The sequence below is a fragment of the Stigmatopora argus genome, chromosome 4 (genome assembly GCF_051989625.1).
Source record: "Stigmatopora argus isolate UIUO_Sarg chromosome 4, RoL_Sarg_1.0, whole genome shotgun sequence".
Classification (NCBI taxonomy): domain Eukaryota; kingdom Metazoa; phylum Chordata; class Actinopteri; order Syngnathiformes; family Syngnathidae; genus Stigmatopora; species Stigmatopora argus.
Window position 1 is genome coordinate 8696088 of NC_135390.1, and position 24520 is coordinate 8720607.

General features: G+C 37.6%; 2 protein-coding genes and 1 long non-coding RNA gene across 3 annotated transcripts in view; 2 read left to right on the forward strand and 1 right to left on the reverse strand.

Moving 5' to 3' along the window:
• The window catches only part of LOC144073113 (uncharacterized), a 26581-nt gene extending 13771 nt beyond the window's left edge, over positions 1–12810 (forward strand). Inside the window, exons 3-4 of the long non-coding RNA XR_013300017.1 lie at positions 12292–12351; positions 12428–12810. This is a non-coding gene — a long non-coding RNA (uncharacterized LOC144073113). The remainder of the gene's footprint in view (positions 1–12291; positions 12352–12427) is intronic.
• Positions 5856–23978, reverse strand: LOC144073112 (secretagogin-like). Its single transcript, XM_077598684.1, has 11 exons — positions 23816–23978; positions 23498–23568; positions 18715–18807; positions 12221–12310; positions 11223–11279; positions 10858–10935; positions 10690–10745; positions 10348–10393; positions 10200–10259; positions 7648–7716; positions 5856–6337 (listed from the first exon to the last, which is right to left on the reverse strand). Exons 1-11 carry the CDS (start codon positions 23883–23885, stop codon positions 6209–6211), a joined length of 819 nt encoding a protein of 272 aa, XP_077454810.1. The 5' UTR covers positions 23886–23978; the 3' UTR covers positions 5856–6208.
• On the forward strand, positions 20483–22150 carry LOC144073405 (general transcription factor II-I repeat domain-containing protein 2A-like). The gene is made up of 2 exons (XM_077599182.1): positions 20483–21742; positions 21817–22150. The coding sequence occupies exons 1-2, from the start codon at positions 21335–21337 to the stop codon at positions 21859–21861; spliced, it is 453 nt and encodes a 150-aa protein (XP_077455308.1). The 5' UTR covers positions 20483–21334; the 3' UTR covers positions 21862–22150.
• Positions 23979–24520: the final 542 nt, after the last annotated feature.

A 24520-nucleotide genomic window follows, 5' to 3' on the forward strand; every position in this document is an offset into this window, starting at 1 on the left:
AACATTGTTTTGGATCTATAAAAAACTGAATATTCAGGGTTTTTAATCCAGTTCTTTTAATCCATTTATAAATAAAAAAAAATCTAAATATTATATCTAAAATGGTCCGGCCCGCGTGAAATCAAGTTGACGTTAAAGCGGCCCGCGAACCAACCCGAGTCTGACACCCCTGATCTAAACCATCGAGCAATAATATTTTCGGCATTATATCAACCTGAAATGAAAACTAATTTTCAATTAAATGTATTGTTATGGAGCAAAGGGCTCTGTGAAATAATTCTTACACTTGGTTGAAAGTTTTCTAAATTAACACCAAAAATAGAATTCGAAAAGATTTATTTAGCCCTTTAACCACAATGAGCAATTGCTCAAACATCAAACATTCAGTATTTGTTTTATTTAGTTTTGTTAAACATCAGTCTGAATATAAAAAAAAAAGTATTGTTTTGAAATTACATTTTAAAATGCATTTCAACTAAAAAAAAAGGATAGAGGAGGTAGTATTCTTCAATCTCCAAGCATCACGTGGAATTTTCGGCTAATAGGACTTCTAGAAAAATTCCCAGGTGTCAAGAGGAACATGGGGGCAGAAAAACACTCCTCTGTGATGAATTCTAGTCTTGACTCGCAAGTATTTCCTTTTCACTGACCTGTTGCTTGCTCATGATGGCAGTGCTCACATGTAACCCAGGTAACCTGGCATCTTCATACATTGTCAGTTATCTTTATGACGCTGCTCGCAGGTTCCCCCGAACAGCGTCTCGGCCTCTGGCATTTCGAAGGCGTCTATGTTGGGTTTCACCTAGGAGAGACGCAGAAACGCATGCGTCACAGCCAGACATTTAAGGGTTACAATTTACTGCATCTGTCCTATTTTTTGTTTACTCAACCAGCAACCTTTGCAGGAAAAGACATAAAAACTAAGTAAAAGACAAGAAAACATACAAGGAAAGAATTCAGGGGAGATGAGTGGTGTTTATAAAAGGCTCCACGGCACCATGGCCTTTATGGACTCTGTGGGGTCCTGTGGTGAACATTTACTGGTGTATTCAAACTTCTATTAATTTGCATTACTAAAATAACTTGCCATTATAAATACAATAAAAAAAACAATTAAAAAATAAAATAAATTATATATATATATTTTTTATATATATATATATATATATGTATCTATATATATATATATATATATATATATATATATATATATATTTTTATATATATATGTATCTATATATATATATATATAAATATATATAATATATATATGTATATATATATTACATTTACTGGTGTATTCAAACTTCTATTAATTTGCATTACTAAAATAACTTGCCATTATAAATACAATAAAAAAACAATTAAAAAATAAAATAAATTATATATATATACACTATTTATATATATATATATGGGTGTATATATATGTATTTATTTATTTGTGTATATATATATATATATATATTTTAATTGTATTTATAATGGCAAGTTATTTTAGTAATGCATATAATAGAAGTTTGAATTATTTTTATTAATGAATCAAAGTTTCCTAAAATATGTTCTTTTACACGTTTTTTAATGTCTTTTATATGTATTATCTTAATTGGAGCATTGGGTCTGTAATACATTATTATTACATTAGTTCAACTTTTTATTTTATAGTTTGAATAATTATCTGTTATTTTTTTATTGTTTATTTTTTTCCAAATTAAAAGTATTGTTAATTGTAAAACATGGTAGTCTATATTGGCTACTCGTGTTTAGCTACTATCCAAAAATGCTTTTAAAACAATGGTGTTAATTTTAAAATGTTGTTAGTATTCCCAGTATTGTTAAGGCTGAATTAAACCTTATTATAACTATACATTATGTACTACAACTCAGATTATGAACAGGTTTAATTGTATTTGCAACATAATTTGGAATTATACTTGTCAATGGATATTCTCTTGTGTTGTCAAGAGAAACGTTTGCATTTTATTAAATTTGCCACTAGAGAGCAGCACTTTCTAATATATTATGAAGTGAGTCCAGTGAATCATTTAATTCAAGGCAATTTAATCTCAATCGAGCTATGAAACTATGAATTATAGCTATGCCAAGTTTTTACATGTATTTAAATGTGAATCATATACATTCTGACAATTGATGATTATATTGTAAAATGTTACAAATCCTTTGAGCCATCAGAAATTTCTTATTTTTCATTTACATGATGATCTAGTGAAATTTAGATAGATTGCTGCATCAATGTGGCCATTTTGAAAACCTGAAATAATTCATCACATCATAAAAAACAAGGCTCCAATCTTTCAGAAGAGGGACTAACTCGTGAGAGACGTTTATCTAGGTATAAATGTCAACACATATATGAGTTTATTTCAAAAAGCACATAAGCCAAGTGATAATGTTTAATGATCTTAAATTGACCACTTCCAAATAAATTTCAACGCAGTCATTCATTTTTTTTACTCTATCATTTTTTGGGCAAAGCAAATTTGACAAAAGTCAAATTTTAAAAGAGGCCTCTGTTGAGAAATATATAGATCAGGGTTCGGGGACCTTTTTGAAAGAGAGAGCCAAAAACAATTCATATTTTCAAATATTATTCCTTGAGAGCCATACTCACAATTTAAAAGTCAAAATACATGAAAATGCGATTTTTTTAGTCATTTTACTCCTTTTAAAGTACATAAATTCTCTGAATTATTTTGATAACATTGTTACGCTGTTGCTAATCAATGAATATCAATGAAAATCAATGAGTATCAATGAGAGAATGGATGCAGAAGACTCTAATGAAAAAAAATCAATGCTACAGTGCCGACGTGACGTTCCTATTGGTGCGTTCGGGACTCAGCGCTCTCACCACCGGTTTCCATATTTTAGCTCAGAGCCATATGCACCCATCAAAAGAGCTACATGTGGCTCCCGAGCCATAGGTTCCCTACCCCTGATATAAATAAACAAAGTACAACTTTGAAACATGGGGTTTACAGGTGGAGCTCATAGTTTGCAGTAGGGCTGGGCGATATAACCTTAAATACGTATCGTGGTAATTTGAGCAGATTTACCTTGAAGACAATAACTTTGCCTCACAAACTATGATATATAGACCAAGGGTGTCAGACTCGGGTTGGTTCGCGGGCTGCATTAACGTCAACTCGATTTCGCGTGGGCCGGACCATTTTAGATATAATATTTTGATTTTTTTTTTTATAAATAGATTAAAAGAACTGGATTAAAATACCTGAATATTCAGTTTTTTTATAGATCTAAAACAATGTTTATTTTAGCTTTTTTTTTAAATATATTTTGAGATTTTACAAAATGATTTTTGAACTAAAAACACTGAAAAATAGATTCAAAAATTACAATTATTGATTTAAAAGGGGGAAATCCGGAAATTTAATATATATATCTATACTCTTCATTTTAATTTGATCCTAAAACAGAAAGTCGGCACTCATGATTTACTTTCTCGGGCCGCACAAAATGATGCGGCGGGCCAGATTTGGCCCCCGGGCCGCCACTTTGACACCTGTGATATAGACAATGCTATGACAAAGTGCATTTAAAAATGAGGCCAACAAGGCTTCATATAGTGTAATTAAATTCACATCAAGCAATTATATTTCAGTTTACATGAAGTTTAAATCTATTGAAAATGGACAATGCGATCCTATATTATAATTCAACAGTAGCACTGTTGTTTCAAAAGAACAACAAGCACTGTCTTCCTGAGTATTGCCAAAGCTTAGCGTTCATTCCGTATTCATTAGGGGTTTCTTAGGAATCAATTAAGTGTTGAACAGCATGTGCAGAGTGAGGATTAGGATCCAGTAGAAATTGTAGCTCTCCAAAGGGATATGTGTTTGTTCTGGAGCAGCTGTTCTACAGCTGCTCAGCTCCCTTACGTACGCATGCACACTCACTACTGTACATGCACACACTGGCAATCATTATACCCAAAAAATTATGGCTTTTGGTTGTTACACTCTCTGCATAGCCGTGCAATTGTCTAAAAAATACCCTATTGTGGTAGATCAAGAAAAAGGTGTATTTTCTTTAAGTAGAGTGCATAAAAGAAAGCAAATGAAGATGGAATAATCTCACAAAGGTATAATTTAGAGGTATTATTACAATTTCAGAAAAATGTTAGACTCTCACCCATCATTCACACCTTCAAAATAACAAAATAAAAGAAATAAACAAACACAATTATAATGTTTGCTAAAGTTTGGGCACCCTGTACTGCACCTTTGGATAACTGAGACCTTAACAGACTCAGTTTGTACATAACTGTCGTCCAACAGACGAGGTGATGTCAAACTCAAAGTTTTAAACAAGTAGCACCGTGGATTCAACAGCAGTTGTTTAAGATATTTAAACTGAAAAAGGAGAAGGTTATGAAAAGATAGAAAACCCTTTTCACTTGACAATGCCATTTTGCCTGTACAAATATGTTCTCCCTCGAATAAAAAAAAAAACTTCACCACAAAAAAATCAGCGTTTGAAGTTTACAAAAAAAGGATACACACAATCCCGCTGAATTTTTAAGAAAAGAAAGAGCACATAATTGAATTAAAAGAAAGTTTGTCCAACTCTTGAGCATGAGGGTGGATAAATCATGCCTAGGGATATTTTGCAGGATGTGGAACAGGGAACATTGCATAAGTACAGGGAATAAGGAATTTATTAAAAAAAGGCTGCAAATTGTTGATGCTAACTTGATCACATCTGTGAAAAAGCTGAGAGGTTTGCTTCTACAAAAGGATATTGATCCTAAACACCACAAATTCTACAGTGGTTTACACTAAGTGATGGAAAGTGAACGTTTGCCATGCCCTTTTCAAGTGCCTGATCAAAACATACTAATCAAAAAGCCACGGATAAACCTTTAATGAGCAGTGTGTGACAGACAGTACATAAATCACAAAGAACAGGATGAGAATACCACAGACAAGAATTGAAAGACTCTTGGCTGGTTACCAAAATTGCTTACGAAAAAAAAGGCTAAATTTGCTGGGGGGCCAAACTTTTGTAAACAAGATTAAGATAAATTTATTTTTTTGACATAAGGTAATGTACATTTGGATTTCTGGAAATTTTCCACATACATGCATGTTAATATAAATCTTTAGCACGTTGACCAAGCTTTTGCTCCCTTCTGTATTATATCCCAGGAAAATTATTCTTTAAAAACAAAAAACACCCACACATCATAAATGTAATTCTCTAGGGAAAATCAGGGCACTCAAGGTTTTACGTACACTCCATTACCTTCATTTTAAGTGACCACAGCAGGTCTGGACAAACAAGCTTGTGGGCCAGTTGTAATCAGCAAGCATGAGCTCAGAGCAGGATGAAATGATAAGACCTATGCTCTACATGGCAGACTAAGAAAACATTTTCTAATAGATATGCTTTCCTGTTTGTTAGTGCCATTGTTCTGTGAATCGGAGAATGTTAGGTGACAGTCAAAGGAGGACACCTAAACAATATAATTTCCTCACTACTGGCTCTCACTTCACTTTTGGTAGGGATGCTAAAGAGAGGAGTGTTAAAACTAAGAATATTTTATATATAAAATATGTGTATATGTATGTATATATAATATATATAAAATATATATATATGTGTGTATATATATGTATATGTGTATATATATGTATATACATATGTATATGTATATACATGTATATATGTATATGTTTATATATATGTATATATATATATATGTATATGTATATATATATATGTATATGTTTATATATATATGTATATATATATAGGCATTTCATTATTTTATTTACTAACCATCAAGTCTACCTCTTTGAGCAGATCACAACACACATTATTAATAATTTATGGCTTTAATTTGTTACAATAATTCAATGAAATGACAATAACACCAACATAAATCAAAAAGCTACACAAGCTTGTCACTATGGTGATAGCAACCATTGAATCCGACAATTATTTCATCACTATCATTTGTATCGTCTCATTATTCTATATTCGCAAATACCACAAGAATTCACTTTACATCATATAATTTAGCCATGATGATCATGCAGAACACTTTTTATTATACTGTGATCAATTTATCAATAGATAAGTCAAACATACTCCATAAAGTTATAATGTCAAGATCGCACATCATCACTCTCTGGTTCAAGTATATTAGAATATATTCATGTAGCTATGGTGTGTGTTTCACACCCAGACACAGCGAGAGCTCGTTCTTTTGAATCTTTCCGTCCTTGTTGACATCACAGTGACGCAGCAAAACTGCTCGCAGCTTGTCTAGCTCGGGACCCGTCAGGTTGGGCTGAGGACCACGGAAAATTAGATTAGATTAGATTACATAACTTTATTCATCCCGAATTCGGGAAATTTCACTATCACAATAGCAAGAGGGTGAGAATACAGACACAGGAAAATACATTTTAGACATAAATAACTATATAAATAGGTTAATAAATAAATAAGCGCATAAATGTATATACATATATGCATAGATGCACACACACAAAGGAGGAAAAAAAATAATTATACCAATGTTAATGTAATATAATTGGGTTGTGCCATTTATTTGGGGGCCAACATATGACAAGTAGTAAAATTTATAATTCTTAAATGGGTTGAAAACTTGTTTTAATGTGTTAGACAATATCTTTATTTTATGGAGCAAAGTAGTCTAGAAATGGAAGCAAATGCTCATATTCACACTAAAATATTATAGGGATCAAACCCTGCACACTGACAAGGTAGACTGAAAATTATTACTAACATTTATGTGTGAGTCCTAGTTTTCCATTTATCACATTTCAAACTGATTAGAAATGACATGTATATCTTGTAATTAAATATGTGACGTCGTGATCACCGGCTAACTTGTTACCATAGCTTTAATTATGTCAAATTAAGGATAAGTTGCTTGCCGCTCCAGTGTAGTCATGGAAACCTTGCTTTATTCTTTGCATGAATTTCAGTTGAAATTGAGACTTTCCGTGTCCATCATTAACCTTAAAGAAAGAACATTACTGATAACACTTAGATATTTATGGACATACGTGGGTAAAGGTCATTTACATATAATATTTTTGTTTCCCTTTTAACCAGCACAGTTTAAATGGCTAAACTACCCTTATTTTATTCATTTCGGAATCTTTAAATTTCTCAAGCGAGACAATATGACAGAATTGATCATTAAAATTAAAACTCACCAGAATTTTTTTGAAGTCTCATTGTAAAAAATTAAACTACTATGTAAGTTTCAGGGCCGAGAAGTATTGTTTGATCTGCTTTGAAAGAAGGGTGGTTCATTAAATAGAGTGGGTGGTTATGGGTAGTTATATGTACGTACGTTTCACGCAGCAATCTGCTTAATTTCACTCATATTGATTCCAAGTGATGAAGTGAAAATTGCAAGAACATAAAATTTACAAAAAAAAATAGTTATCTAATGTACCTTGCCAACAAAATAAATGGAACAACCCACTTACACATAAATTAATTCAGTTAATAGTGGTATATAATATTGATACTGTTCATGTATTGTTTTTCATTACTAATTTTATTTATATTATGAGATGAGAAGAGGTGTGGCTGCTCTTATGTGATCTGATGCTTTCTTACCCTGACCAATTCCATCATGTCTTTGACAAAGCCATCTACCTCGGCACCCTCCAATGCTCCAGTTTTGCTCTAAAAATGGAACAAGGCTTTAGTACACAGTATACATCAGATATTTAGAAACTGGCTTTCAAGATGTTCAAATAATTTGAATATATTTTATTGACTGCGGCCCGTCGGCTCGAGTGTTTAGTGCGTCCGCCTCACAGCTCTGGGGTTCTGGGTTCAAACCCAGGTCGGTCCACCTGTGTGGAGTTTGCATGTTCTCGCTGGGGCTGCGTGGGTTTCCTCTGGGTACTCCGGTTTCCTCCCACATTCCAAACACATGCATGGTAGTCTGATTGGTCACTCTAAATTACCCTTACATATGGGTGTGAGCGTGAATGGTTGTCTGACTCCTGGTCACCGATTCAGGGTGTCCCCCACCCCTGGCCTGAAGTCAGCTGGGATAAGCTCAGCACCCCCCGTGACCCTAGAGCACATGTGTCATAGTGGCGGCCCGGGGGCCAAATCCGTCCCGCTGCATCATTTTGTGTGGCCCGGGAAAGCAAATCATGAGTGCCGACTTTCTGTTTTAGGATCAAATTAAAATGAAGAGTATAGATGTATATTAAATTTCCTGATTTCCCCCCTTTTAAATCAATAATTGTAATGTTTTAATATTTTTATTTTCTGTGTTTTTAGTTCAAAAATAATTTTGTAAAATCTAAAAATATATATAAAAAAGCTAAAATAAACATTGTTTTAGATCTATAAAAAACTGAATATTCAGGGCTTTTAATCCAGTTCTTTTAATCCATTTATAAAAAAATCTAAATATTATATCTAAAATACTCCGGCCCACGTGAAATCAAGTTGACGTTAAAGCGGCCCGCGAACCAACCCGAGTTTGACACCCTTGCCCAAGAGGATAAAGCGGTTGAGAAAATGAATGAATGAATGAATATTTAATTGACTGATTGAAACATCTTTTGGTTCTGCTTTTTACATTTCCAAGGTATATTAGTTGCATACCTGTCAACCTCTGCCGATAACTGCCCGTACGAGTCGTACGGTGTTTGTAAGGTTTTTGGGGGGTTTGTAAGGGGAATCATAATCATTTATAAGGGCAGTTATCGGCAGAGGTTGACAGGTATGTAGTTGTTAGTTTTAGGGGGTTTAGTTTGGGTTTTGTAGTCTTGGCTTTTTCCCGTTTGTGACTCGTCCTTGTGATTACCCATTGATTTCACCTGATGTCTCTCTTGCTTGCTGCCTCTCTCTGTCACCAGGTGTTTCTGATTGTCTTGTCAACCCCCATCTGACTATTCAAACCCTGAATGTTTGTCAGCCCCTTATTGGATTGTCTCTTCTGCTTTGTCCATCCAGTCCTCTTCATGCCTGTTCACGGTCCTGCTTGTTAACGTCCAGTGCCCTGGTAAGGTTGTTTTTTGTGTTATCTGTACATTGTCACTCTTCCCTGGTTTTCTTATTTAAGGTTAAACTTTTTGAGAACACATTTATGTTATTAAAGGTTAAGTTAGTGCACCCTTCCCGTGCCCGCCTACTTTCCTGCATTAGGGTCCAAATTGCCGACAAACTTAACAAGGTATTACAAATCTTTTCATATGTCACAAGGCCATCTGTCTTGGAATAACTTGGAAGTTGAACTTCCAAGTTTAACTGCAATCCTCACCATTAATTAATTCTTATTTTACTCCATAAATGAATCAGTGCCCTGTTACGACAAAGATTGGAATGGCAACCGAATAGGCTTTTTACTTCATTTAAGAGCTTTTGCTACAACACTTAGCCCCCTAATTAATAAGTGTCATCACTTAGAATGTATCTCATCTCAAATCATTTTCTGAACCACTTTATTCTCATTAAGTTCGCGGGGGTGCTGGAGCCTATCCCAGCTGACTCCGGGCCAGAAGCGGGGGACACCCTGAATTGGTGGCCAGCCGATGGCAGGGCACAAGGAGACGGACAAACATGCACACTCACACCCATACCTAGGAGCGATTTAGAGTGTCTTATTAGCCTAACATGCATGTTTTTGGAATGTGGGTGGGAGGAAGCCGGAGTACCTGGAGGAAACCCACGCAGGCCTGGGGAGAACAAGCAAAGTCCACACAGGTGGACGTGACCTGGATTTGATCCCAGAACCCTTGAGCTGTGAGGCCGAGACGCTAACAACTCACTCCACCGGGCCGCCCAGTAGAATGTATCTCTTATTTTTTAAATGGAACACATGAATAAGTAATGACGAATTGATGTATCAATCAAAAGTCATTCTACAAGATATATGCAATCCTTCAAGCGATTGCCCAAGACACCAGGAAGCACTTTAGGATAAATTTAAACCTTTTCAGGGATAGTGGTCACTGAAGTCCCAGCTATAGTTAAAAGTTGACACTTAAAACCGTATCTGTAGTTAACCTAGTGGTTTAATAACCCTTACAAGGCACTCATTGAATTCAAGGAGAACCCTGTAAGGGTTATTAAAAAAAGAAATCAATACAATTCGGGCATGAAAAGGCATTGGCACTCTGAGATTTGCAGAGAATCATACTTACAATGTCATAATGATCGAAAATCTTCTCAAAATCACGCTTCCTTTCAACTTTACTGCCGGCCTACATACACAGACACACATGATTAGAATGGTTCAAAAAGTAACAAGTGAGGAATTTAATGTTTTGACATGCAAAGTGTGACACTTACGTCCAATTGAAACTGAAGCAAGAAATTCTCTTCTAAAGCCAAAATCCTATTTGAGGGAAATATTGTTATCACACCTGTTATTAGGGTCTTGACTTTGCAGGTTGAAAAACTTTTGAGAATCTTTTGTTTGTATTTTGGCATTTGTATTAAATCAATCAGCGAAATCAATGTAGTACAAATGTATAATGTTGAAATATACTGTAATTTTCATTGTGGTATTTGAAAAAGCAATGCAATGCAACCTTCTCCCAAAGGATTATGTGCTACAAAATTGTGAGCAGGTTTCTATGGCAGCAAAACACTGACATGAGTCATCAGTTGAAAAAAAAAAAAGTAAGATACCTGGCCAGGTCGTTCAGATCCAACCGGCCATCCTTGTTCTTGTCAAAGATTTTCATCTGGCCGCACAAAGATTTGAAAATGTTTCATTTTGTGATGTGGTAATCAAGTTATTTTGTCCGTTAAGGCTGAACTGGAATAATTGGTTTTTTTGAGAGGCGGGATTCATACCATTGTGTCGGTGTACTCCTCCAGCTTGTCAGGTGACACATTCCTACCATGCTGCTTGAACAGGTCCTTCAGGAAAGCCTGAAAAAATAAAATAGGCTTCAAAATCCCAGATAGCTAATCAAGAATATTTCACACAATTGAGGCAAAAAAGAGAGATTTTTTTAAATTATATTTTTATAAAGAAAGTTTATAGACTACATAGATTGTTTTTAGAATTCCCATTTCTATGTAAAAGTGAGATAATATTCTAAATAAACTTTTCTTTGCTTCACAACCTATAAACATATTAAAGTGGAAGGACCAGAAATAGCGGCTGAAGCAGTTTTTTCTTGCTTCTGCCTTTTATGCAAGCATTTATGTGTTACCTTCAGCTCCTGAGCTGAAATGTATCCGCTGCAGTCCACGTCGTATTTCCTCCAGATCTATGTAGGCCGGGACGTCATCACATCAGTTGAACAGGATTTATTAGAGAGGATGACAACAGGGCAATTGTTACGATAGACCATAACTGTAAATGATCATTATCTTAAAAATGGTGGCATACATAAGTTTTAAAAAATCAAGTAAATAGCCTATAATCATTCCATAATTTATTGGAATTCATTGGAATCTGTCGGTCTGGCTGTCTTAATTTGGAGACGGTGAATCATTTGGTCGTTTATACTCAACCAAGGAAGAACATGTTACTATTTTTAAAGCGATTGTTCAAGAAATAGCTTTAAACTAACTAAAAATGCCTTAAATATTACAGTTGCCAAGGAAACACAAAAGCTTAACTAAGTGTTGTACATCCCGTAATTTGTCAGTGCTTTTCAGAAATTTGCGCCAATCATCTGATCTAACCCACGGTCATTTTTTAAATTTAAGATGCTACTTTTTCCACCTGCTTTCAACCCTGTGGCTTATAGTCCAGTGTGACTTTTAGTCCAGTCTACTTTACTGTATTTATGGAATTTTACATGCTACTGAGGTGCTTGGCTTTTAGTTAAAATAACGCATAAGACAATGTGGACACCTGTGGTTCATAGTCCACTGGAGCCTGGAAATGAACAATTGCAGTTTTCTTGAAAAATTTGCGGTTTCAGCTTAAAGTCCGAATGTTACGACCTAAGTAGGTGCCCTATTGGATGGAAATTATTCAAGAAGAAACTATATAGTAGGACATTTATTCTGCGATTGGCTTGGTTGGCAACCAGTTCAGGGTGCATATTAACTCCTGGCTATAGTCAGTTGGGAAAGGCTCCAGCACCCCAGTGACACACATGAGTATATAAGCAGTACAGATGATAAATGGAAAACTGATTCATCTACAGTTTGTAACTTCTATGTAGTATTATATGAGTATGAGTATGAGCGGTTTCACCTGCATGAAGTCGACGCTATTGTCAAGGGTCGCTTCTCTGCGGAAGATTAACAGGAAGTTCTCCTCCTCAGGTAGGATCATGTGAGCCAACTATCAAATAAAAGCAGACAACTCAATAGGACCTTCCTTAGGTGGGTACAATTTTTCAATTGTTTTCTTTTTTTTTAAATTAATTTAAATAATTTCTTGTGATGCTGTTCCAACAAGGTAAACATGAGATGATGCACAAATAGGCTCCGACGTTCCTATGGAAATAATTATTGAATTTACCCGGGGGAATGGAAATCTGTGCTCTGACCGACTCAACCTTCTCTCACTCCTCCTGTCTCTCCTTTAATAACATTACTGTATGTCCATTAGTAGATTAAACCTTGGTTGCTGGTATCAATCTTAATGAAATAGGGCTACTAGCTTTCCACTCTGAAGAAACGCAATGCACCAACATGGGTGCCAAATGCACACTCTTAACATGTTGCCTATCAGAGAGGATGCAGAAGCTCTTGGTCTGAAAAGCTCACTTCCTTCCTAATTCTCCATGCACAGTAGTGCAGTATAATACTTGAAAAGCAACTTAAACTGGAGAAAAAAAAATCGTCTGCCGTGTAGAGATTGAAATTTGTTGAAAATCAAAGCGCTACAAGGGTTAAACACCTAAATTTATGGATAAACAAATATGGGTTTGCTGGCCAGCTTAAATATGCATGAAATATTAAAACCTGCAGGATAAAATAGGCACTAAGCATAGAAGTAATCTATATAATATGTGAAGGGAGATACAAGCGAGGCGGCTTGTTCCACAGAAAAAAAAGGAGTGATAAAACGGGTCCGTTGTGTGAAATAAAAAATAAAAGATAGCGCGGGCTACTCGGCTGACGGGGGAGGATAGGAATGTAAGCCAAGAAGTTGGAAAAAAAACAAGTAAATCGGGTTTTCAAAAATACTATGTGCGTGATTGCCTGGACAAAAAGTCTCTAAAAACAAGGCAGGCCTGCTCAAAATGATTTGAATGGGGATTTTGAACATGAGGATGTTGAGTTAATTTTAAACCAGAGATCACATTCTTTGTGAATGAATTCAATTGGAATTTTTTTTGTGTGATGCTGAAAGTTGTAAAATGGCAATTAAAATGGTTATTTCCAAGTCCTAGGCATACTTTGTTAATAGTACCTAAATGTAATGTCAATTTAATGGAATGAAATGGCTTATTGCGGATTATCTTGGTTTTATCCTGTCAACGGGAATGTTTTGGTTAACAGTCTAAAAGAAATACAAAACGACCAATTAAATGTTTAGCGGGGTTGCCAAACCTGCGTTTTTTGTCATACTCTAAACTGGTCAAATAATGCTTTGGCTGCAGGGGAGCGCGGCTGTCTTTGCTGCTGATTTGAATGCAAAAAAACATGTGGACCGCGTAGCGGCTGATTTGACGGTGTTAGGCATTCAGTATGCGCGCAGCTCAGAAATAAAAAGAGAGCACTTAGGAATGTCAACATTGATAAGCTGCTTCTGCAGCGAGCGTGAAGGTCACAGTCAGCGGGGAAGGGCGCGCTTCCGTTTAAACATTTCAGAATAAGAACAAAACATGGTCTACAAGGGATGCAGGGTTCCGCGATGATCTTCGCATTCATTTTTGGGATTTAATCAGAAATGTCTTTCGAGGTGATAGAAAATCTGTTTGGCAAAGATTGATTTGGTAAAAGCTTTGGAATTGGGAATAAATACTATTATTATTATTTTATTTTTTGTCTTGTGAAGTTCAAAGGGCTCTTGATTGAAGAGAGCTAGTTTTGGAGGATAAAACGATATTATTACAGTTTTTGAATGGTTGGTTTGTTCAAAATACTTCAATATAGGTGATTGGCTGGTTTAAAGAAAAATGAATGGAATTTTGTTTTTTTTTGTTTTTTACAATATTATGGCATATTGGTTACAATTTGTGGGTCCTTTATTAAGCATTGAAAAAAATTGTAATTAGGAAATGCCTAGTAAAAGGTTGATTTCTCTAATTTAATTATTGTAGATTTTCCTTGTGGTAACGGAGAGCTATAAAAAATAGCTCTTATCTTAAGTAAACATAGTATGGGGTGATTTACAAATTATTTTTTAGGTATTAAGAGTTATTTGGTTGTTAAAGAGATCAGACATGAATTTAACAATGCAGAAATGGCATGAGAAATTTCGTGGCATTCGTCCAAATTATTAGGTAAATTGAACCTGGCTGGGGTAGATGGGATAATTGGTTAAGGATAGGCATAGTTTCCCTAGAAGAAACATGGAGCGTCTTTAGGTGCACAAAAGACTTTCCTTGTTTGACCTGAAGGGGGCGTATGCTTTGGTATAGGGCATATTGATGACTATTGGGGCGTTATTACTGTCTATTGCTTTAGGGGCATACAAATTAAGAATTTAGCCAAAACTTACTGCATTGCAATTATGGGGTTAATACACCTGAATGTTACGGTGATAACGATTGGCAATAACAAGCTTAGATATAGGGGAATATCTACAAAAAAAAAATAAAAATAAAAATAAAAAATAAAATAAAATAAAATCTAGATTCAGGTGGGGCCTTTCATGGTGTGAAACAAGTGATGAAATAATGTCTATGTTTTAAAAATAACATCTCCAAATTATAAAATATCAACCTTGGAGAAATGCTTTAAGTAGATGGGTTGACTAGAATGGGCAAAATTCGATAACATTGAAAGGGGGGTAACTTAATGCAGAACAATGAGATATGTGGCATGTGGATCTAATACATTAATTATCTAGTTTCTTCAAGCATCAATTTTGCGGTTGGAGGATCTACTAATGCGGAGTGGATCCAGACCTTCCGGAGTGTGGAGTATTCCTGGTGTCCTCAAGAATTCGTAGGTTTTCTCTGGGTACTCCAGTTGTACTCCAACAAACCAAAATTGTGGATGATTGGGGGAGCACTCAAAGCAAATTCCTTGATTATGAGTGCGAGCGTGGATGAGTGTCTGTCTTTTGTGTTTCAATTGGCTAGCCACCAAGATATATCAATATTTTAATATCAAGGTGGAATATTTCTGAAATCGCTGATAAGCCTTTCAAGGACGGTGGTGGCAGAGTAGGACAGAAACAAAAAGAAAAGAATTTCGCCAAATGAAATTTTTTGATATCTGCAATGCGAAATTTTGGGAACCTGGGGGACTAAACAAAAACAAAAGACTTATCTGGGAGGGCTGCCATTTTGAGTCATGGTAAATTTCATGCCTCAAAAAAGGGAGGTTATATATATTCAATCTATATGCAGATATATGGCCAAAACACGGGCGATTCCCCCTTATGTCAAGCTACAAAAACTACATATCCATTTCAAAGGATACACATGGATTTTATAGAATATGTGTGGTACATAACAGTCCTAAAACAGATTGGGGAAACCTTGTTGCAGAAACTGGTCTAGATTGGCAAGCTTGGATGACACACCCGTGCGAAAAAACCATCAGGCCTTCGATAAAATTAAACCATACGGTGGGGGACAAATTAACTTGTGGATCCTTGTCTGACGTTTTTCCTAAGTCCATGGGCAGGTGGAGAAAATCGTCAGAGATGGAAACACCCGGATTCGCCCTAGTAAAATTAAAATCTGAAATGACCAGAGAATTCATTTCTGCAACGGGGAGTTCCCAAAACGGGAGGCGGTAAGAAAAATTGGTTATTGTTGATGGAAAATGCAGCTATTACTATAAATCAAACCTGCATAACATGTATGGGGCCCCGCCCTCTCTTACGAGTAGTACCCGCGCAAATTACTCCTGATTGTGTAATGGATAATGACAAATGAAAATGTAAGCCCCAATTGTGAGAAATGGAATAATGTCTACCCAGTTACAAGAACTTTTCAACACATGTCGCTTTTAAATCATTTTACCTGCTTAAAACCTTACAGGGCATGGTCTGAAGCTGGAGGCGATAAATGAGACGTGGTGTGCCCACGTCCTAAAACCGACTACACCCTGGTACCACGTTCTGACCTATGGTGGTGGTGGGGTCAAAACAAATTATACGACTCCTGCCAAAATGACAGCAGGACTTTGTGCCTTGGTCTCACTGCTATTACCAGTGTCTGTTTTTCCATCTACAGTAGAGATACAATTGGAAATCCGGTATGATGGCGGGCCCCTCGCGACGGCGTCGCATGGAGAGAGGGTGATCCGACATACATTGATGATGAGTATAAGTTGGCTAATCAGATCGCAGCAGGTTGGGAGTATATTTTTTTCTTTTAATTACTCCAAACAAAATGTTGATTGGATAAATTACCTGCATTACAATGTCAAAAAAACTTGGAAACTATACTGAACAGGGATTTGTGGCGATAAAGGAACAATTGGCAGCCACCAGTCTTATGGCGTTCCAGGATCGCATAGCAGATGATATGCTGCTTGCGGAGCAAGGGGGCGTGTGTGCAATGTTTGGAGATCAATGTTGCACCTTCATACCGAACAACACGTCACCCGGTGGGTCCCTCACCCAGGCCATTAGTGGCCTGCAGACCCTCAACCGCAATATGAAGGAGCATTCTGGAGTCAGAGAATCCGCCCTTGAAAGCTGGTGGCATGTCCTTTGGATTTTGGCCCAAATTTGTTGCATTTTCCGTAGCCCTTTTTGCTACGATTTTGACATTATGTGGGTGTTGTATTATTCCCTGCTTAAGATCTTTGATGAGCCGACTTATAACCACTGCGATTGCCCCTACAAATTCTAAATTGCATGAATTATATCCTCTGTTGATGAGACATACTGAGGGAAGCAGTGAATTTCAAGAGCATGGTAATTTCGAGGATGAAAAATATGGCGAAAATGATTTTGTTTTCTGCTTTCAGACCTGCCGAACGAGTAGGGCCTAAGCGGGTAAAATTAAAACAGCCAACGGAGATATCCCTCTCTTCTTGGATTTGCCATAAAATAAAAAACGAACATATAATAAAAAAGGGGGGAATGTTGGGTTAATTCTGGGATGTTACTATATGTTCATTTAGAATTAATGGAATAAAGCTGAAAGGAAGTTTTATTAAGGGGATCATGTGCAAATTTATAATATAGGGGGGAATGTTGGGGTAATCATTATTATAAATGTGTTTGCAATGAATATAGAGCCTTATAATATACATGCTTACTATATTAATCAATATATTTGCTCATCCTAAATGTGTAACTATATTAAACAATATATATATGTGTTTGATCGCCTTTATGTTAGAGTTGAATTAATATGTGAAGCAAACGCTTGCGCCAAGGTCGCTCTCCAGGACAGCGAGAGATACAAGTTCGAAAGGACATAAAACAATCCACTGAGTTCTTGCTCCGAGGACTGATTACTGGAAGATACGCGTCGACCCCTTCCCCAGATGCGAGTTCACAATGAAGATCGGTGAAGGACGCTTAAATTGTTGTTGGGTCAGCGGATGACTATCAAGCATATTGTTTTAATTTGTGACGCTAGGTTGACGCTTGGGTTGCTTGATTATGGAATTGTTTTGTTTCTTGCTTACGCAAATGGAATTGTTTTGTTTCTTGCTTACGCAAATGGAATCAATAACCTTGTAATTGTTTTGATTTGAAGCCTTAAATGGGCAGGACATAATGCCGTTCTTTAGAATAATCTTGGGTGGGGCGAGCTGCCGGATGTATTCTCTCTTGCAAGAATTAAATGTGATGTGACTACAGATGCCTTTTTTATTGAAAGCTGAATTGGAAAAACCTAAGGAACCTACAATTGGATGAACCTAACAAGCCTGTATAAACTAAGGAAATTGGATTAATCCAATTTAGTGTAACAAATATATCTCAATATGTTGTACAGGTGGGTCAGCATGTCCATAAATGATTAGGTCAGGAGTGACCATCCAAGACTAAAATCAAGTAAAACTAGTTATTTTCAGGGAATATATAGCATGCTTCAGATGCAACAGAAAAAAAAAAACTCTTGCTTGACTGGTTCTGCAACTCAGACCTAATGAATAGCATTGGTAGACATTGTCATCTTCAAATGTGACTTTAAATAAAGTGGACATTAAATCAACTGCTACGCGAACAGTACTTGACCAGGCATCAGTATCAATCACTGAGATCCCGATTTGAAAGCCTGCAGAGCAGAATAAATAGCATGAAGTCTGTCTTTGTTATGGAAACAGGAATTAGATAAAAGATGGGAGAAAATGCATTAGTAGAAGATAAATGCTGGGGTTGACTATAGTCAGACAAAGCTTGTAATGTTGAATTGGTCTGACAAAAAAGGTCATTTTGTTAGTTTTTACCTTAATATGCAGGAAAGAAACTCACTTTTTTTTCCTTTCAAATATGAAGCATTAAATTACTGAGTAGTGCAAATATACACAACACCAAAGCAAGAACTCATCACATATTGGTGTTAAACAGCAGTTGAAACAAAATACAAATTTGGTATAGCCATAGTTTTTGCACAGTAAAAATGGGGTGGTGATGATTTGATGATAAAGAAGTACCTCTTGGATCTGCAGTTTGCCATCAGCAGAGACATCGTAGGCAGACATGAACCTCTGCTTCAGCCTTTGTACTCGCTCTTCAGTCACTTTGTCCTGCAAGGATATACATTAGCAGTCATATGAATATGAAAAATGATGCAAACAACTAAACCATTTAACTGTAGAAACGTGGATGTACACCGAGAAGCATGACATTTAAGTGAGAACACACAGACTGTAAAGAAGTACACTGGCGCCACATCCATTAAAGAAAGGCCATTGTTTGTCTTCAGGGTAATTCTAATATGTCAGGAACCATTTGCAGTTCTCAAGCAAACATTTTCCTTCATTAAACTGGATGTACGTATTATATATGGGATATGGTGGACCTGCAAGCTTGCACATCCAAATTTTAATTATTTAAATACCATTAGCACGTTTGAGAAATGTTCATATATGCCCTAATGCCCATTACACAATATATCTGCTTCTGAAAATTGATTATTTTCTAGGCCCTATACAAGGATATTCATTCATTCGTTTTCTGAAATGCTTATCCTCACAAGGGTTTTGGGGGGTGCTGGAGCCTATCCCAACTAACTATGTGCACCAGGAAGGTGACACCCTGGATTGGTGGCCAGCCAGTATATAGTACATACAATTTTCCATTTAGATTGACACGTTTTAATTTTTTAAATTTAACAAGCATGTTGGTTTTGATTATTCCAAGTGCTTCCAACTTTCCCCCCAAATTTTGGCTGAGCCTGCGACTGATATTCAGATGCGATTTATATAATCTCATCTCATGTCATTATCTGAAACGCTTTATCCTAATTTTTCTCCACGGGCCTGTGTGGGTTTCCTCCCACATTCCAAAAACATGCATGGTAGGCTGATTGGACACTCTAAATCAGGGGTCTCAAACTTGCGGCCCGCGGGCCAACTGCGGCCCGCGGGACGATAATTTGCGGCCCCCGTCTTAATATGAAAGATCGATTTTTTTTTTTTTCATTTTTTTTTTTTTCATTTTTTTTTTTTCATTTTTTTTTTTTTTTACCCCTTTCCCCATGATGGCGCCGTTTAAGTGGCAGCCAGTGGCAGTAGCTCTGTCCACTCATGTTTTTCTTGTTTTACAGCATGTTTTACATGAAAAATTAGAGGGAACATTGACATGCACCTGCTTGTGGCAGGTGTGATACTGGTGTGCCGATAGCGAGCAATGATGATGTCGTGACCGGCTGATTTGCCTAAAGACGTTTCGCCGACGGACGTTTGACAGACGGACAGGTCGTACTAGTATTTGTTAGTTTAATGATTAAATACAAATACTAGTATTTGTATTTAATCATTAAACGCTGTTTTCAGCTGGATTTGACCGAATTTGAGAGCATTTTGAGCCGTTTGGCGAATGGACGTCTATAGACGTTTTTTTGCCTCCATCGCGATATCATCCAGTATTTGTATTTAATCATTAAATGCTGTTTTAGGATGGATTTGACCCGATTGCTGTCATTTTACGGCTCGGTTCTGCTACATCTGCCTGCCCAAGAGTGCTTATTCCCGGACTGCCATTGATGGTAGACGAACATTGATTTTTACTATAATTTGGACAACACCGGCGGCGGGCCGGATTAAAAATCCTAACGGGCCGTATATGGCCCGCGGGCCGAGGTTGAAAAACTTGTACACACACGATCCGGCGGGGCGAGCGTTCGAATCCCGTTTCGGTGAAACCTCCGTTCGGCCGAATGAACGTTCGGAGGAACGTCCATTCGGCGACCTGCCCGTCTGTCAAACGTCCGTCGGCGAAACGTCTTTAGGCGAATCATCCGAGTACCGATGATGTCGCTCACACTGGTACTCAGTGCGCTCAGGGAGGTTGTCTTTCTGCTCAGACCAACAAAAAATTAGAGGGAACTTTGGTTCGGAGCTGAATGAACCAATCACGGTGAGGTATACGGCTCTGGAGGGCGGGACATCGGCCGGGCTGTCCAGTGCCTCGCTCACTCACTCATTCATTCCTCCAATCAGCTGGGCGGAGGAGAAGCCGTGAGGCCGATCACTCCGCTCGGCGCGCACACTCCTCCGCTGCTCTCAGCATAGAACTGAATGAGGCGCTATGATCCGTGATCCAGCCTGGGTCAGTGTCTGTAGCCATCTCCGCGATTGAAACGGAGAGCGAAAGTGCACATGCGCCACAAACCCGCGCGACTGAATGTGAAAGATCAACCCGAGACTCATTCCAAGTGGAAAAACATATTACGGAGCCCCAGAGATGTCTCTTTCAAAGCCTGCCGTGAAGAGAAAGGTCGGTGATGAGCACAGACAGTTTCAAGAAAAGTGGGGAGTGCAATATTTCTTTGTTGAACACAGGGGCACCCCGACGTGTCTCATTTACACTGAAAAAGTTGCGGTGCACAAGGAATACAATTTGAAACGTAATTGTACTATGAGACATGCTGAGGAGTACGAAAAATACCAGGGAGATTAGAGAGCCAACCAGGTTGCCAGTCTTAAAACACGTCTTCTGAGGCAACAGGATCTCTTCAAGAAGGCTACCAAAGACAGTAATGCAGCAGTCAAAGCTAGCTACGCCGTTTGTGAGTTGATTGATCCTGTGCTAAGTGATCCCAAATGGCTCATGGACTTGGCTTTTCTTGTTGATATCACACATGAGCTTAATGTACTGAACAAGAAGCTACAAGGCCAGGGGCAACTTGTCAGTGCTGCCTATGACAACGTGAGAGCATTCTGCACTAAACTTGTGTTATGGAAAGCCCAGCTCTCTCAGACAAACCTTTGCCATTTCCCAGCATGCAAGGCTCTCGTGGATGCAGGCACACCATTCAGTGGTGAGAAGTATGTTGAGGCCATTTCGAAGCTACAGGAGGAATTTGATCACAGATTTGCAGACTTCAAGACACACAAAGCCACATTTCAAATTTTTGCGGACCCCTTCTCCTTTGATGTGCAAGATGCCCCTCCTGAGCTTCAAATGGAGCTCATTGACCTGCAGTGCAACTCTGCACTCAAAGCCAAGTTCAGGGAGGTGAGTGGAGAAGCAGACAAGCTTGGGCAATTTTTGAGAGAGTTGACCCCCAGCTTCCCTGAACTTTCCCGAAGGTTCAAGCGGACCATGTGCCTTTTTGGGAGCACATACTTGTGTGAGAAGCTCTTCTCCACCTTGAACTTCAATAAGTCCAAGTACAGGTCCAGACTTACTGATGAGCATCTTCAAGCTCTACTGAGGGTCTCCACTGCTTCCTCCCTCAAGCCAAATGTGACTATGTGAGAAGAAGCGCTGCCAGGTCTCTAGCAGCAAGGAGTAGGCAAAAGAAGCCGTGTTCAGAATATTTCATGTTCAATGTTCCATTCAAGTTCAGAAAGTTAAAGGTTAAAGAGCTGTTAATACAGACATTTGAAACGGAATAAAAATAATTCATTTTCTCTACTTAGCCAGCCGGTGTATATCTACTGTATGCTCATTAGTATTATTTGGTTTTATATTACTGATTGATTTATTTTTTATTCATCTTTAAGTTAATTTATTTAATTCATTATTTTTTGTTAAAAAATAAAGATATTTGATAACGTTGGAAAGTTTTATCAGTGCTTTTCTTGTGGAAATCCTGATGCGGCCCAGTCTCACCCAGACTCGGCCTCTAGCGGCCCCCAGGTAAATTGAGTTCGAGACCCCTGCTCTAAATTGTCCCTAGCAATGGGTGTGAGTGTGCATGGCTGTCCGTCTCCTTGTGCCCTGCGAACGGCTGGCCACCGATTCAGGGTGTCCACCGCCACTGGCCCGGAATCAGCTGGGATAGGCTTCAGCACCCCCCGTGATCCTAATGAGGATAAAGCGAAGAAAAAGTGATGAGATAATCTGACATTTTTGCCCTACGATTGACTGGCGACCAATCTAGGGTGTAGTCTGCCTTTCTCCCGAAGACAGCTGGGTTAGGCTCCAGTAACCCCCGCAACCCTTTCAAGGGTGGGCGGTATGGAAAATGAATGAACGAATAATGTGACATTCTTATCAGCGGCCATAAAAATGATAAAAAATAAACTAAAAAGAAGTGACCCGATGGACCAGTGTTTAGCACGGCGGCCTTACAGTTCTGAGATTGGTGGTTTGATCCCAAATTTGGACCTTGTGGAGTTTGCATGTTCTTCCCAGGCTTCCGTGGATGTTCTCTGGGGACTATGGTTTCCTCCCACATCCCAAAAACATACAGGATAGGCTGATTGAACACTATAAATTGCCACTAGTTGTGAGTGTGAACGTGAATGGCTGGCCACTAATTCAGGGCGTTCCCTGCCTGGGGCCCATAGTTAGCTGGGATAGGCTCCAGCACCCCCCGCAACCTTTGCTAGGATAAGAGGTTAACAAAAATATTGGATGAATGAAGAAAAGTAAATAGAAGGCACTTATTCCTGTGAGCAAGCAAGACTCGAAACATGCGATCTGATGTTTAATACAATTCCATTTAAAATTCAAACATGGCCGCATAGAGCATCATGATCGGACAAGTGCAATTGTAAATCTGCATCACTCCACAAAAATAACACTATAACGTTCCAATTGCAAAACTTCCTATTCTCTCTCTCATCTCCATTTTCTGAACCGCTTTATCCTCATATAGGGTCGTGGGGTGTGCTGGAGCCAATCCAGTCTTGCACTGCACATTTGTTTTCAGTACAGTACATCAAATGAGTGATATGATTACATTTTAGGGGTTGGAAATGAGTCTGCTCATTACAAGCAAACCAGATGAGTTCGTACTGACAAGTAGTACTACTTACGTACCTGTGGCCCCAGTATTGTCGTCATGTGATGGAAAAACGCATCCAGCTCTTTGCCTTCAATATAGCCATTGTCTATTAAAAAACAGGGGGGAAAGTTGCTTTATTTTGATATAATACCCCAAAGTCAAAGCATCTTCTTCATTCGACCTCTTTGCATCTCTATGACAATAACATAAAAATAATATAAAACATTTTTTATATGCAAAATACACCCTATTACCAATATATTAGTTGTTAAATGTAAAATGATATAGAAATAGTAATAACCCCCTTAACAGCAGTCTGAAAATGAAACTATATGCCATTATAAAAGCCTCACCATCTGCATCAAAGTGCTGCCAGATTTCCAAGAATCCAGCCGCGTCCAGCTTGTCAAAGTCACTGTCCATTGTAAACACTTTTTAGACAGAAAGACTAGAGTGGTGAGAAGTGTTTGTCTCTTAAACTCTTCTTTGAATAAGTGCATTCGCCGCAGAAACCACACCCCTTGTGCAATGTGGAAACCGCATAAAACACACGCTCTTTCATTTATTATTTATTTATAGACATACAAAAGACGGGTTATTGCCATCTAGTGGTTGTGAATTTAAAAATCTATTATTTGACATAATGTAGTTAGTTAATACATTCTTCCATAGATGTTTTGTTTTTCCACAAAATACTTTGGCCTATTATGATAAATACTGTATTGAATTCTTTTATTGTCATTATACAAGTACAGACGCTCCCCTACTTACGAACGCAATTGGTTCCGAGCGATTGTTCATAAGTTGAATTTGTTTGTAAGTTGATTCAGTGCTATATTTTGTATTATAATTTATGTTTAAGGCCGATATAAGTATATTGAAGGTTTATATAAGTGCATTTGTATATTTAAGGCTTGTATAAGTAACACGCATTGGTTTGTACTGAAAAAAAAACATTTAATAAAATGGAGAGAATATGTACAGTACTGTAGAGAGAGAGAGAGAGATTTATGTATTAGAAACTGGCCAAAAGAAGCGACCTAATGACGATTGCACAG